This window comes from Orcinus orca, chromosome 5, assembly GCF_937001465.1.
Source record: "Orcinus orca chromosome 5, mOrcOrc1.1, whole genome shotgun sequence".
Taxonomy (NCBI): Eukaryota; Metazoa; Chordata; class Mammalia; order Artiodactyla; family Delphinidae; genus Orcinus; species Orcinus orca.
The window spans coordinates 33,530,342-33,544,441 of record NC_064563.1 but is presented as its reverse complement, the minus strand read 5'-3'; the positions used below and the strand labels follow the sequence as shown (position 1 = coordinate 33,544,441).

The 14,100-nt window shown below is 46.7% G+C and overlaps 1 protein-coding gene and 1 non-coding gene across 2 annotated transcripts in view; both read left to right on the top strand.

The window, feature by feature from the left end:
• The window catches only part of EPHB1 (EPH receptor B1), a 432,780-nt gene that overhangs the window by 360,057 nt on the left and 58,623 nt on the right, over positions 1–14,100 (top strand). The window contains exon 10 of the mRNA XM_033404128.2: positions 4,738–4,860. Within this exon, the coding sequence (XP_033260019.2) occupies positions 4,738–4,860 (123 nt within the window). The remainder of the gene's footprint in view (positions 1–4,737; positions 4,861–14,100) is intronic.
• Positions 12,065–12,137, top strand: TRNAK-UUU (transfer RNA lysine (anticodon UUU)). Its single transcript has one exon. It is a non-coding gene; the product is annotated as a tRNA-Lys (tRNA).

The window sequence follows — 14,100 nt, the reverse complement described above, 5'->3', positions numbered from 1 at the left end:
CTCTACTGTGGGATTCTAGGAATCCTCCACTAGCAGGAGGGCACTGGGCTCTTCCTGGCACCCTGAAGCCTCCCTCATGGGACCCGCAAGCTGTCCGTGGTACTGATTTTGTCCTTTCTGAATGCGCAAGAGGGCTGAATGGCAGTATTCCATCTTCTTCTTCCACTTTTAATACCTAAATGTCACTTACTGTTTAGAACTGGCCCTTTACCAGCCCACGCTATCCTGCCCTGAGACCCTGGCAGTTGTAAACACTTCGAGCTGACTTTTTAGCTACACCCCACAATCTGCCAGCATCCCCCAAATTTATCCCAGCCTCTTCCCTTTTGAGAGCACACTAATCTCCTGCTACAGGATCTCCAACAATACTCAGGAGTTTCTTGTGCTTCAGGGACTGCTCCCTGCCATGCAGGAAGGCTCTGGATAATGGCGAAGTCATTTCTCCCCAAAGTTAATATCTTTAAAGCCTTGGTTCATGTTTGAGATTTTGCAGATCTCCTGGGACTATGGTCCTTTAAAGCTTTAACAGTCCAGGCTGTGACCCCACTCATAGCATAAATGGGTTTTGAGATCAAAGAATAAACATATCTGCAAATCAGATCTTTAATAGAGATTAGTAAACTAGAAGATCATAAAATTGAAGTTTTTCTTTTCTCTCTCTCGACACCATCAACCAGTTTAGATCTGTACATACCACTTTTGTGCCAAAGGTATGTAACCTATGTTAAAAATGATGAAAATAATCAGAAACTATAAGATATTATAAATACTAACACTAACAATAATATGAAGCATTGGACAGAGCATTCTAAAATGTCTTACATTATAGAGCTATATTACATCTGATATTATTATAACTGCCATTAATAATATTTCCCCAACAGTCACCATCTGAGAATATTTTCTGAGCCCTGTCTCTAAACGTTTGGCTGTGCCCGACTCCACAGCTGACTCGAATTCCTTGTTCACTGTCTGGTGATTCATTGCACTAAATACCATTTCCCTGATAATTAAAAACTGCTCACTGGCAAGTGGGAGCAGAAACAGGCTGATGCAGGATTTATGCAGAAACACAAAATGAGCCAAAAGACAAATGACCGGTTCTGCCTAGCTGAAGACATTTTACTTTTCCTCATCATCTTCTGGGACTAGAAAAAGGTTAGCTGTGATGTGGGAAAGAGGTCTGGAGAGATGTGTCATCCCGAGACGAGGTGGATGCAGGGAGAGTCATTAGTGCACGTGTTCCGCCAAAGCACTCTTCAGACTTAGGACCTAGGGACCCTGCCCACAGCCATTCCTAGACTGGCCCTATCTGACCCTCATCAGAGGAAAAGCACTGAGTTTGAACCATTTGTTAGACTTCTGATTTCAGTTTTCCTTCTTCAGTCTAACAAAGGTATCCTCAATTTCAGGGAAAACAAGAACTGATTCCTACCCTGCATAGGTGCAGGATGCTCTAAATTGACTTTGCATCACCAGGTCTAGGCTCCGTGCCACCTCCTCGGCTTCTTGTGAAAAGCTTCAGTGGTGACCAAAGCCTCTGCCTGGCCCAGAGCAGCAGCTGAGACATCGTGTGTGCTCACACACGCACATACTCATATACACGCACATTTGTACACTCACACACACTCACATACATACATACACACACACGCACTCACACACACACACTCCTTAATTCCACAAGCCAGTGCGGTAGCACAGCTGCCCGTGAATAAACCACACAGTGATTAGAATGTGAACTTTCTCCCATGCAGATGCCCTTGCTTGGACGCCACTGGCCTAAATGAATCCTGGCACCATCAAGAGATGAGCTCTACCTTCTTGGAATAGCTCCTTCCCAGAATTGATTGGGGCCAGTATCTGTGGAGCTCATTAACTCATAACCCTCTCTCATTCATCCTTACATATGTCTTTACTTGCAAACCATTCATTACAGCACATTCTAGATTATTTAATTAGTTTCCATGGAAGAGTTCCTGTAGGACAGCTTAGCATACATCGTTTAAAAGCCCTTGATCCAAAATAACAAGGTGGTATTTTTAAAGTAACTAATATAACCCTATGCGGTTTACAGCCCCCCAATGCTCAGCTCCCATGCCCGCCCCACCCCCCGCTTCCTCTTCCTACCGCCCCAAACACTTCCTAGAACAATTTACTGGTAATAATCACGAGCATATCAGCTTGTGAGCCCTCCCTGTACATCAGGCACCGTGTTAGGCATATTACTTGCAACATGGTCCTTAATATCACAGCCACCCCAGGAGGAAGGTGTTCCCTCCTCCGTCAGCAGAGGAAAACGACGTTATAAGAGATGTATGTGGTCTTGGCTCAGAATGCCCAGCTAGTGAGAGGCTTTGGTGTTGTGACCTCACCTCTAGAGCCCAGCTTCTGGGCTCTGAGCCTTCTCTCATTTCAGCCCAGAACTGGGAAGAAGTCACAGGTTGTTGACACTGGCCTGCTGCCCCTGTGGCATTTTGAGTGGGTCTTTTGTGGTGACCTCGTCTCCTGAGCTCACCCCTCCAGCGCACACTAGCCAGCTTCCACCTGAAGCATCTGTGTTTCTTCACCTAAGCGCCTCTCAGGCCCTGGAGTCTCCCCGCCCACCTGCCCAGCAGGGCAGCCAGCCCTCAACCAATGACTGACGGGAGTCCTGTGGAGCTTCGCCAGCTCCCTCCACCCTAGGGTGGGCCAACTCTGAAGCATATGGTCTCAGAGATTCCTAGGGGCTGGGGAGTTAAGCCTGTGTCAGTTACTCACAGTCCCAAGGCAGTAAGTGCCTTGAGAGCACACCTTTCATAGGCTGCCTTCCTTTCCTACCTACCTGTCACACTTGCCTACGGCTACTTCTTCGGATCACCTCCCAGATGAGCCACTTGCTTTCGAAACTTTGTCTCAAGTTGTTGCTTCTGGAGAAACCCAAAGTGAGACTGCCTGGAGATACTTGTCTGGGTTGTTAGACTTTCTGTGTGGTTTCAATCCTTCCTGCACTTCACTTGTTCTCCACACCAAAGGAGAAAGGGATGAACCTCCGATTCTGTTTTCCCCTTTGTCCACTGTTATTAAAGTAAACTCTCTCTCTCTCTCTCTCTCTCTCTCTCTCTCTCTCTCTCTCTCTCTCTCTCTCCCCTCTCTCCCTCCCTCCATCCCCCGAGGGATTAGAACGCTCTATTATAAAGATGAGGATTTGCTTTGTCCAAAGTTCAATCAGCAGATTCCAAAGTCAATGTTGTCATCCCCAAGTTTTCAAAGAGCATTCTAGAGTGACGTCGACCACCCTAAAGCAAGCCGCCTAGCGTGCTTGGAGTGCTTTCATTTCATGACTGGGAATAACCCAGCTTTCAAAAGAAGCAGTTCCTCTGGTCAGAGCACCTGGCTCTCTTTGGCTTTCAAAACATATCCCCCTTTAATTGTTTGCTGCATCTTCCTCCTCCCTCTGGATTGTACTCTGGCCTGAACTGGTGATCAGGGCAACATTAATCTGGGGGATCTGTAGAGTCACCAGAAGTTTTTTGGATGAAAGATGTCAAAATTAGACCACGCGCTCAGGGCTGGGACTCACTGAGAAGAAGCCACGGTGGCCGGGTGGGAAGTGTGCGCTGAGAGGAGCTCAGCTCGGGGAACCTGAGATCCAGCCTCCACCGCGGGCACAGCACTTGGGCTTTTGCACACCTGCCTGCCCTGCTGACCTGACTCTTCCACGAACCAGACAGCAGCGACGGGCAGGGAAAATGGCTGCTCTTCCCAAGAATGCGATGCCAGACCGTGCTGAGCAGCTTTCGAAGCTCAGCTCCCACTACATCACCGCCAGGAAAACCATCTCCATTCTTGCCTAATGACACATCCAACACGGTGAAAAACGACATTGTGATGAATCCATTTGTTTTTGGGTTCCATTTCCTTTCTTTTGTCCCCTCTCCTCCACTTTTTGAATGTATTTTTCCTGCAATGACGATTCTCTATTTTGTCCCCGTGCACACCTATTTATCTTGCCACTGTAAACATCAGTGACAAAGTCCATATTCCTTTATGTATTTCTCATTCACCATTTTATTCACTTTTCATACTTCACTGTGTCTGAGGGCATGGGGGTTCAATCACCATTTTTCTTTCATTCCACCTCATTTTTTTCTATGTAGACTTTGCTCTTTCCTCTCCCAGTGTTTTCTATGCTTTTCTCTTCCCATTTTCTCTTCTGGTATACTGGCTTAGCACTCCTATCTTGAGGTTTTTCTAATAACAATTTCTTCCTTTTTTTTTTTTTAAATCCATCCTCATCCCTCTTCCAGCCCTGGACACAGCCGTCAGTTATAACCTTAATGGCAGCCTCCACTCAGGAAAGTTGTCAAGTTGATAATATTGATATCTGCCCTACCATTTTATCACCACTTTTCTGCTAATGCATTTGGTTGGCATCAATCAGCTTCTTTGCCTTCTGTGAGTGCCCGGTGTGGGAACTGGTCCCAATCTGTCATTTATAAGTAATCTGCTCCACATTTCATCAAGAGCTCAAAAACAGAAGAAAATACAGAGGAGAAGTAGAGGACAGAGAACCAGGCTAGCGTGGCCCAGAGGGAAGGGAGATGGGGAGGCCCAGCAAGGAAAAGAGAGGCAGCCCTATGTGTAGGAGAGACACCCCTGTCCCGATCATACCCTTACAGCTGGGGACATCAGCCAGTGCTTAATGACAACCGTGTCCTCTTTGGGATGTTAACCCTGCTTATCTCCTCTAAAAAGGCTCCCCAGGGATGAAGATCTACATTGACCCCTTCACTTATGAGGACCCCAACGAAGCTGTCCGGGAGTTTGCCAAGGAGATTGATGTCTCTTTTGTGAAAATCGAAGAGGTCATCGGAGCAGGTATGGCTCTCCCCTCCCCTCCTTTCTTTTCTCTTGGTGTCCAAACAACCTCTTCCCACCGCTCTGGGTGTTCTTTACCATCTTTTTCCCCAGAAGATACGTCTAAGCCATCTACAATGTGTGTCTAAGAATTGTTTGGGGAGCTTGTTTGTGGTGTCCAAGCTTATTTGGTATTGCAGAGAAGTCAACTCTAGTCTAAAAAGATTCAGAAATAGCTTTGGAAATGGACCACCAAATGCAGATAAAGAGAGAGAAATAGGGTAACCAACTGAGAAATATACACTTCTAGAAGCTGGACCTAGTATCCCCTTCACTGACTCTCATATCTCCATGGCTTTGGGCCAAGATTTCTTCCCACACTTTCAGTTCTCCTTTTCTGATGTACATGGATTTGGAGGCAGACCATGATAAACTGAAGAGGGACCACTATTTCCAGAAGAACGCGAACCCATATCCGTATTTTTAAACAAAAGATCTATGATATGGATGGTAATACAAGACAAATTTCTGTCCCCAAAACGTGTGCTCTCATCCAGCTCCCTGCATTGGAACAGAAACCCAGCCCGCAGAGAACTAACTGCCTGAGATGCTCTTAGGAAATTCTACCTAAAGACTGATCTAAAACTTTCATCTTCCTTTAATGGATCAGTAGTTGAGTCAGTTGGGCAATGGATACAGCCTTATTGATATAAATGAGTAAAATATCCCAAAATATCATTCCTTTGGAAGTAATCTCTTTACTGCCCCCTCTGCTATCTTTTCTGAATCTTCTCAAAGATGTGTTTGCTTTGTGTCTTCTTTCCTACTTTTGTTTCTACGACATTCTTTGTCTTCTCTTCTTCTTTAAATTGTATTAGCCACTATTCAATCTCTCTTCACTCATATGTTGTATTCTTCTTTGTAGTTCATATGTATGGAAGTGCTTTTTCTCACGTCAGTATTTGGAGAGCCATGGGGTTGTCTCTCCGAATAATATTTTAAACTCCATAAAATATGTTTAGTCAAAGTCTTCCAGACAGCCACTCCATATATTGTCTTTAGGGGGAAAGTCACACTCTTTCCATTCATTGCCTCTCTTAATGCACTGAGGGTTCAAAAATCCATCTGTGAAATTGAAAGTCACATTTGAAAGCTTGCCTCATTAAGCCACCATTCTCATGCTCTGATTTCCCTCTTAAAGAGCTCCAAACTCATGGCATCCCTGTGGTGGGTGCTGGGACTCTCCCTATCAGGACACACAACTCTCTTCCTACCAACCCCTCACATGTTCCAGCCGGCTGACCATAATCTGATCCACATGAGTCTATATATATTTCCCATTGACTTTCATTAAATACTGAACCACGACATTCACTTCTGTGCAGATAATTTTCTATTCCCCCTTAGACACTGACAGACCTAAGGATCATGCCTTGGAAGGCTGGATCCCAGCTAAATTTGATGACTCATAGGGGCTCAGACTTCTCCAGTAAACTTGAAAGAGCGTTGGGCAGGGTGGGAAGGCGTTCAGTCTGACATGCTATTCCTCCACGTTGTTCATTGTTGTTATGTGGCAATGGTGATAACAATTTTAATGTTGTTATTTATGTCATGTGCTTAGAGCAATGTGTTCTGGACTGCATTTCATCCCAGAGAGCACATGTCAGCCCCCCTCCCGACTTTGTCAGGGGAGGAGTAAAGAGCCTTCTCACTTTATGACCCTGCTGGGGAGTGGCAACTTGGAGTGAGCCCACCAACTGCTGGATGCTGGGTAGCATTTGCTGATGCTGCCGTTTTTGTGCATTCTGCTCAAAGAAGGCTCAGTCCCCGCCATGGCTCACCTGATCCCGGGGAGGGTTGATACATGCAGCAGTTTATAAGATGGCCAGCAGCTTGGGATAAAGACTTCCACCCAGGTGCTGCTGACTGCCCTCTACCTGACACCCATCTGCTCACGATTCAGAAATCACAGAGCTAATCCCTGCGGATATGAATTCACTATGTGTAACTTGATGCAGTTTCAACAGGAGACACTCCTGGCTGGTGTCAACCTCTCTCCACTCTCCGGTTCTTTCTCTCTGTCACCACCCCTGCTTCTCCCACGCCCTGCCTTACTGAGACTGACTTCACATTGTGCTAAAAGAGCTGGTGTGAAGGTTGAGTTTAAAAAAAAAGATTTGTAAGGTAACATTTATGCAGTGTAATTGGCAATATTTCCCTTAGCCACCTGGCAGATTCGGCTCGGGGGACCAAATCTGGGATGCAAAATGGTAACACAACATGAGAAGAAGAATCAGAAATCATTTCTCCTTCCTTCCTTCTATTCTTTCCCACCTTCCCTCAATAAGCTCTTATTGAATAATTTTTGCATGTGGGTGTGGAGAAGAACAGACACTCTCCTGTTCAGAGGTCTGACAGTCTTGGGGAGAAACAGGCCAGTAACATGCTCACTATTTCACACAACCCACAACACAGGTATGTGCAAAGGTTGTGACCAACATAGAGGAGTGTTTAGCTCCCTGTTCTGGGAGTGAGTTGGGGCATCAGGAAGACTTCACAAAGGAGATCACCTGTGGCCTGAGCTTTCAAGCATGGAAGCTAGTAGAGAAAGTAAGTTTCTGTGAAACTCATGAGAGGATGAGACAGAAGAGGAAAATTAAATGACAAAAGGAGGGGAATGACCATGACTTTCCAGCAGTGGTGTGCTGGAGCCAGCTTGCACTACTTCGCAGGAGCCAACTGTGTGCATCTTTTTCCAGCCCTGTGTTTGGTGGCATCATGTTGGTAGTTTGACATTAGCCATGGAAGGAATATTTACACCGTGAGAATTAGCAAATGCTACAAATCAGGGGTCTTTGTTTCTTCGTTTTCTGGAGAGCTGGTAGTTGAATGCTTACCAGCACACTCCGGCCTTCCAGAAGGTGCAAGATAATTTCAAAGAGGTTGCAGAAAAACTGGACCATTCCTGCTGAGAACAGATCCAGAGGAGAGGGCTATGTTTGTTGCAGGAGGGATTAGGTTGAGAATTCAAAAGATCACAGCCTGTGACTGTGGTGGATTCTGGAAAACACACTCAGTGCCTAATAATCCCAGCTGATATGTTAGTGTCTAACACAGATGCAGTCCCGCTCCACGAGAGGAGGGGAGGAGACTGAGAGCTAAGACAAGGGACCAGAGAACACGCAGCCCCGGAGGTGGGAGGAGGAGAGGCTTGATGGCCGGAGAGGACTCAGGGAAGAGTCCCCCGAGGGCTTGGAGGCTGTGGATGGGCTGACACTCTGTGCGGCACATTCTGAGAACAAGGCTGAGAGGAGGCTGCTAGGGAGGGGGTTCCTGAAGGTAGGAATCAAGCATTAAGTCTGGAATCAGGCTGAGGCTTAGCAATCCAGAGACTGCAGTATGGATTTTATCCTGTAGAAAATGGCGAGTAGGGTGCTTTCTGAGCAGGGTGGGTGGTAGGAGTGAGGGGGGAGAAGAACCTGAGGAACATGTGTTTCGAATGGACTGGAAGGGGTGCTGAGAAATGGTAGGTAAGGACTCAGAGGCATGCAGACCAGTTATGGGGCTTGGAAACGTGGAGAAGTTTTGAGATGGCCGGTGCTGGGATCAAGGGTGGTAAGGAAGGCTGCTTTGCAGTGAGTAAACTCATCTAAACCGGAATGTACCCACACACGGCAAACGGAGTGACCAGTGGGCTTGGTGGCATGGAGGTTGTGACCAGAAGCGAGGGCCATCAGGTTAAACACCTTGAAGGGAGAGGGGGGCTGCCTGGCCCCCAGGGTGTGGGACTGGAGGTTGTGCTTGCAAGTAAAGGCCGATAGAGTAAAATCTAAAAACCATAAGGTTGAAGAATGGCACCAACCTCCAAAGTTTCTTCTACAGTTGTTGAGGATATTGAACAAAGGAATAAATAACAAATCACTGTGAGCCAGGTGTGACACCAGTCAAGAGGACTGAATTACATTTGACCCTAGAACAACACAGGGGTTAGGCGCATCGACCCCCATGAGCTGTTGAAAATCCGCGTGTATAACTTGACAGGCAGCCCTCTGTATCCATGGGTCCACATCCCTGGAATCAACCAGCTGTGGATAGCCTAGTACTGTAGTACCTATTGAAAAGAATTCTGCGTATAAGTGGACCTGTGCAGTTCAAACCCATGTTGCTCAAGGGCCAACTGTATAATTAGCTCATTAATCATTATGTAATTATTTGTTTAGTGACCTTCTTTTATCACCGTGCTTAAAATTCCATGGGAGTGATGAAACTTAAGTACTTCTGTGAGTCCCATGCTTGGCCTGGTGTGGCACTCAGGTACTCAGTTAAACATTTGTTGTGTAGGGTTGAATGTCTTTGGGGGAAAACCATAACAGGGATAAGAATTTGGAGAACTGGGTGGAGTTTGGGAGAATGCAGAGAGACTAGAGAGAGGTTGAGTGAGGTTATGAGTCGTTCAGTGCTCTGAAAGAAGCCTACTGGAATGAGGAAGGCTGATCCTTCCTCTTTTCCCTGCAGATGATGGGAATGATTGAAGTCCCTTTAGAGAGGGCAGATGGCCATCTGGTATCTTTGGAGAATGTCAGCTTTTTATAACCATGAATCTGACTCATAGGAGTCACTCACAGGTCAGCTTCAATTGACCTGTGGAGTTCTGATCCAATGCTTAATTCTTTTTTTGTTTGTTTTTTTGCGGTACGCAAGCCTCTCACTGTTGTGGCCTCTCCCGTTGCACAGGCTCCGGACACGCAGGCTCAGCGGCCATGGCTCATGGGCCCAGCCGCGGGTGGGATCCTCCCGGACTGGGGCACGAACCCACGTCCCCTGAATCGGCAGGTGGACTCCCAACCACTGCACCACCAGGGAAGCCCCAATGCTTAATTCTGATCGGTTTGATCTGCAGACATGCCCAGAGCATAAAGCAGAGCTGCCATGTCTAATTGGGCTCCATAGCATGAATGGTGCTCCTGGGTCATGCAGTGTGCAACCTGCATAACTGTATGTAGCAGCCCTGAGCATGACAAATGCATGAAAATAGAGGTGTCACCATAAGGGGTCATCCAAGGGGAGACATGCCAGTTGTATTTTAATTAGTAAACACATCCTCCCCTGACGCAGCAGCTGCTGATCCAGCATGTCCATGGATGGCTTACTGTGAAGGAGAAAGAGGCTTGAGGTGAGAGGGCTGGGTAAGGAGAGCTGGGGAGAGGGAATTTGTGATGTATATGGATGGAATGGGGCCAGCAAGGCCCACCATTTCTCTTTGAAGAAGAGGATGTGTTTCTTGGGGATGATTTGGTAGAAAGTCACCTGCCAGCCTGACTCTCGTGGGCTCACTCAGACCGAGGATGGGCAGGATGAGGGTAGCCTCATACTGGATAAGAATCACAGCAGGAAGGGTTTCCAGAGGAGCAAATCAAATAGATATTGCCTGTAAATATGATTAATATAACTGGCATGCACTCAACATGTACATACTTTACAAGCATTGTCTCATTCAACTCTCATAATGGCCCTGTTAGCCCTGTGTGTTAGTGTGTGTGTGTGTGTGTGTGTGTGTGTGTGTGTGTGTGCGTGCACATCTGTGTGCATGCATGCATTTGTAGGCTGGTAAGGATATCCACATTCAGTGAACAGCTTGCCAAAGGCCATGCTACTGGTTGGACTGAGTTAACGGTAGAGCAAAAACTGAAACCCAGATAAGGTTGATCTTAGTCTGGTGAACGTAACTCCCACACTACCTGCCACTTTTGTCACTGTTCTGGAAAATGGCAGCTAAGTATAGAGACATTGTTTCTGATGGCAAACTCTAGCTAGCAGTTTGGAATACCCAAGCCTCTTGGCTGGAAATGACGGGACTCTCCTAGAATTCAGTATTCCCATATGGTGGTGCCACAAAGATGCCCTGGGGAGAGCATGTTCTTCCTAGAATATCCTTGTCCCATCCTCTGGTCCTCCTATTCTAGTATGATCAGTTATTTCCTTAAGAAGGATAACAATGAGGGCCAAGATATTTACCATTTTTAATTATGTGTGCTTGCTTATATTAAGAAAATAAGTAATATCTAAGTATGTGGTTGTCTAATGAATACAAGAAGCTATGAGAAAAGAGAAAGCTAGGTTTACTCTCGCCATCTACATATTAGGTATTGTGGGCACCGTGGCTATTAATTAGATTCCATCTCATTTGCCAACCCCAGTAGCCTGGTAATGGGTACCTGGGGAACTCTGCTGAGGAGAAATAGGGTTGTGATCAATTAGTAATGTCTGTCCTGGGTGCAAGGACAGGAGGTGGTGGAATGCCTGTCATGGTTTTACTATCCCTGGTTTAGCATAACCTATCTTGCACAGGACAGTGTGAAAACTTGCTGGAAATCATACTTTAAAAACCTAGTTTAAATTAATTCTTTAAAAGTTTCTTTTCCGGTGGAAGCTTGAACTAGTAGTGAGAAGCTCTGCTTTCCTTTTTCCCTCCCTAAGGCAGTGTGTGACTTCACAATGCTGCTAAAAAAAAAAAAAAAAAAAAAAGACTGAAATTGTGTGTAGAGCCACATGACACATAGCCAACAGCTAGTGCTTGAAATGTCTGCTGGCAGGTTGGATGTTTCATTTTCAAAAATTGAAAATTCTTTCCTTCTGATTTTACATATAATAGTTGAGGCATTTAACGCTGCTGAGCCACTTTTTCTCTCTTCCTCACTTTGTCAAGGAGCTGAAACTTCTAGGGAATAATTTCAGCAGCTGTCTGGGAGGGCAGTGACAGGAACTGGCAAAATGACACTCAGCTGACAGCCCTGAGGGCCACGGTTCTCAAACCGGAGCCAGGCATCAGAATCGCCTGGAGGCAAGTTGAAACCCAAGTCACAGGGTCCTGTACTAAACTTTTGATCCCGTTGGATATAAATGGGGCTTGAAAGTCTGCATTTCCTAACAGGTTTCCAGGTGATGCTGATGCTGTTGGACAGGAGCCACACTTTGAGAACAACTGCTAAGAATCACTGGCACGAAGCTGGAGCTAGTTTAGTGCCAGTCCTAGCCAAGAGGTTGTTTGGCTGTAGGAGAGGGTCCAAGGTCAGCTGCAAAGATGTGTGCCAATCAGAGTCCAGCCAGACCAAAGTTAGGTTGGCTGCAATTACTATCAGTAAGCAAGCTGTACAGAAAGAACTAACCATAACCACTACCCAGTCATTTCCTGTGAGTATCTATTTTAAATATAATGCTGGGGAGTTCCCTGGTGGTCCAGTGGTTAGGACTCAGTGCTTTTACTGTCGTGGCCCTGGGTTCAATCCCCGGTTGGGGAACTAAGATCCCACAAGCCTCACAGTGCGGCCAAAATAAAAATAAATAAATATAATACTAATGCTTCATTTGTTGAAAATATTTTTTAGGCATTAAGAATTTTTCTTGAAAAGATGGAAAATGGATGGCCATGTTTTGGAGCTCATATGAAAGCAAGCTCTATAGAGTTCAGATCATGGCAAATCGAAGCACCACAGACCTCAAGTTCTGGCCCTAATGACAGGAAAGGTGTCCCAAAAGCAAAAATAGTTCCCTGAGCAAAGTGTGTGAACCTGATGTCAAAGATCACAGGTGACAGCAGTCAGATTGCAAGTGACACAAGGTCTTGGTTTTCTGTTTGCTACTAAAAAGGGCCCGTCGACTCCCACTCCCTAGGAGTCTGTGGCGGTGCTAGGGGGCCAGAGACCCCAGACTTTAACGCCCCGGGCTTACCTGAAGACACCCTCCATGCCCAGATACCTGGCAGGGGGACTTCCCAGCACCCCTGGCAAGATGCTCTGCTGTGTCTTGGATCAGCCTCCTTCAAGTCCCGCTAGGCTACAGAAACCTATGTTTGCTACCTTTTCTCTTCCACTACCCATCCCCACTCCCTACCCCATGACCCTACCCTCACTTCCCACCCCACTCTCTACCCCTGGATTGTCTTTTCCTGTGTCTCCAACAGTGTGTAGTTTACAAAGCACTTTTTCAGAGACCCCACGCCCTGTTAGGAAGGCCCCACAGTTGATCAGGTCCTTTTGTCCAACAGAGCTGAGAAAGCTGAGGCTGAACAAGGGAAGCACCCTGCCCCAGGTCCAGTGGGCGGGGAAGGAAGGGAGGATGGTGTAGACTCAAGCTTCTTCCCCCAGAGTTTCTTCTTCTGGCCAGAGTTTGCCCCAGCTGCAATGAGGGCCACTTAATTACAGGGTGGAGCACAGCCTCTGCGTAAGGACTGTGGATTAAGTGACTTCCTTTGCAGTTGGTGGTTGGAAAACCTCCGGGCTTGGGGAACATGAAGTCATTTCTTTGTCAGACACAGAAAAAGAGCTATTTTTACAGAATCACCATCCTTTAAGCCACTGCTTTCCAGTGATTATAGAGCAGATTTCCAAGAGCAGTAACGATACAGAACCCATCTCTCCCAACCCAAGGAGAGCACTTTCTTTTTTTAAAAAGACTTTATGGGCTTCCCTGGTGGCGCAGTGGTTGAGAGTCCGCCTGCCGATGCAGGGGACACGGGTTCGTGCCCCGGTCCGGGAAGATCCCACATGCCACGGAGCGGCTGGGCCCGTGAGTCATGGCTGCTGAGCCTGCGCGTCTGGAGCCTGTGCTCCACAATGGGAGAGGCCACAACAGTGAGAGGCCCGTGTACCACAAAAAAAAAAAAAAAAAAAAAAAAAGACTTTATTTTCTGGAGCAGTTTTAGGTTCACAGCAAAATTGAGTGGAAGGTACAGAGATTTCCCATATACGCCCTGCCCCACACATGCATAGCCTCTTCCATTATCAACATCCCCCCGCAGAGTGGTACATTGGTTACAATTGATAAACCTACACTGATACATCATTATCACCCAAGGTCCACAGTGAAGGTTCACTCTTTTATTGTTGGTTTTTTTTTGCGGTATGCGGGCCTCTCACTGTTGTGGCCTCTTCTGTTGCGGAGCACAGGCTCCGGACGCGCAGGCTTAGCGGCCATGGCTCACGGGCCCAGCCGCTCCGCGGCATGTGGGATCTTTCCGGACCGGGGCACGAACCCGTGTCCCCTGCATCGGCAGGCGGACTCCCAACCGCTGCGCCACCAGGGAAGCCCAAGGTTCACTCTTGATGTTGTACATTCTATGGATTTAAACAAATGTATAATGACGTGTATCCACCATTTAATTTCATATAGAGTAATTTCACTGCCCTAAAAATCCTCTCAGGAGAGCACGTTTTTATTTTATAATTTCAAAAATCTATATGATGAGACCCCTACAGAGAATAT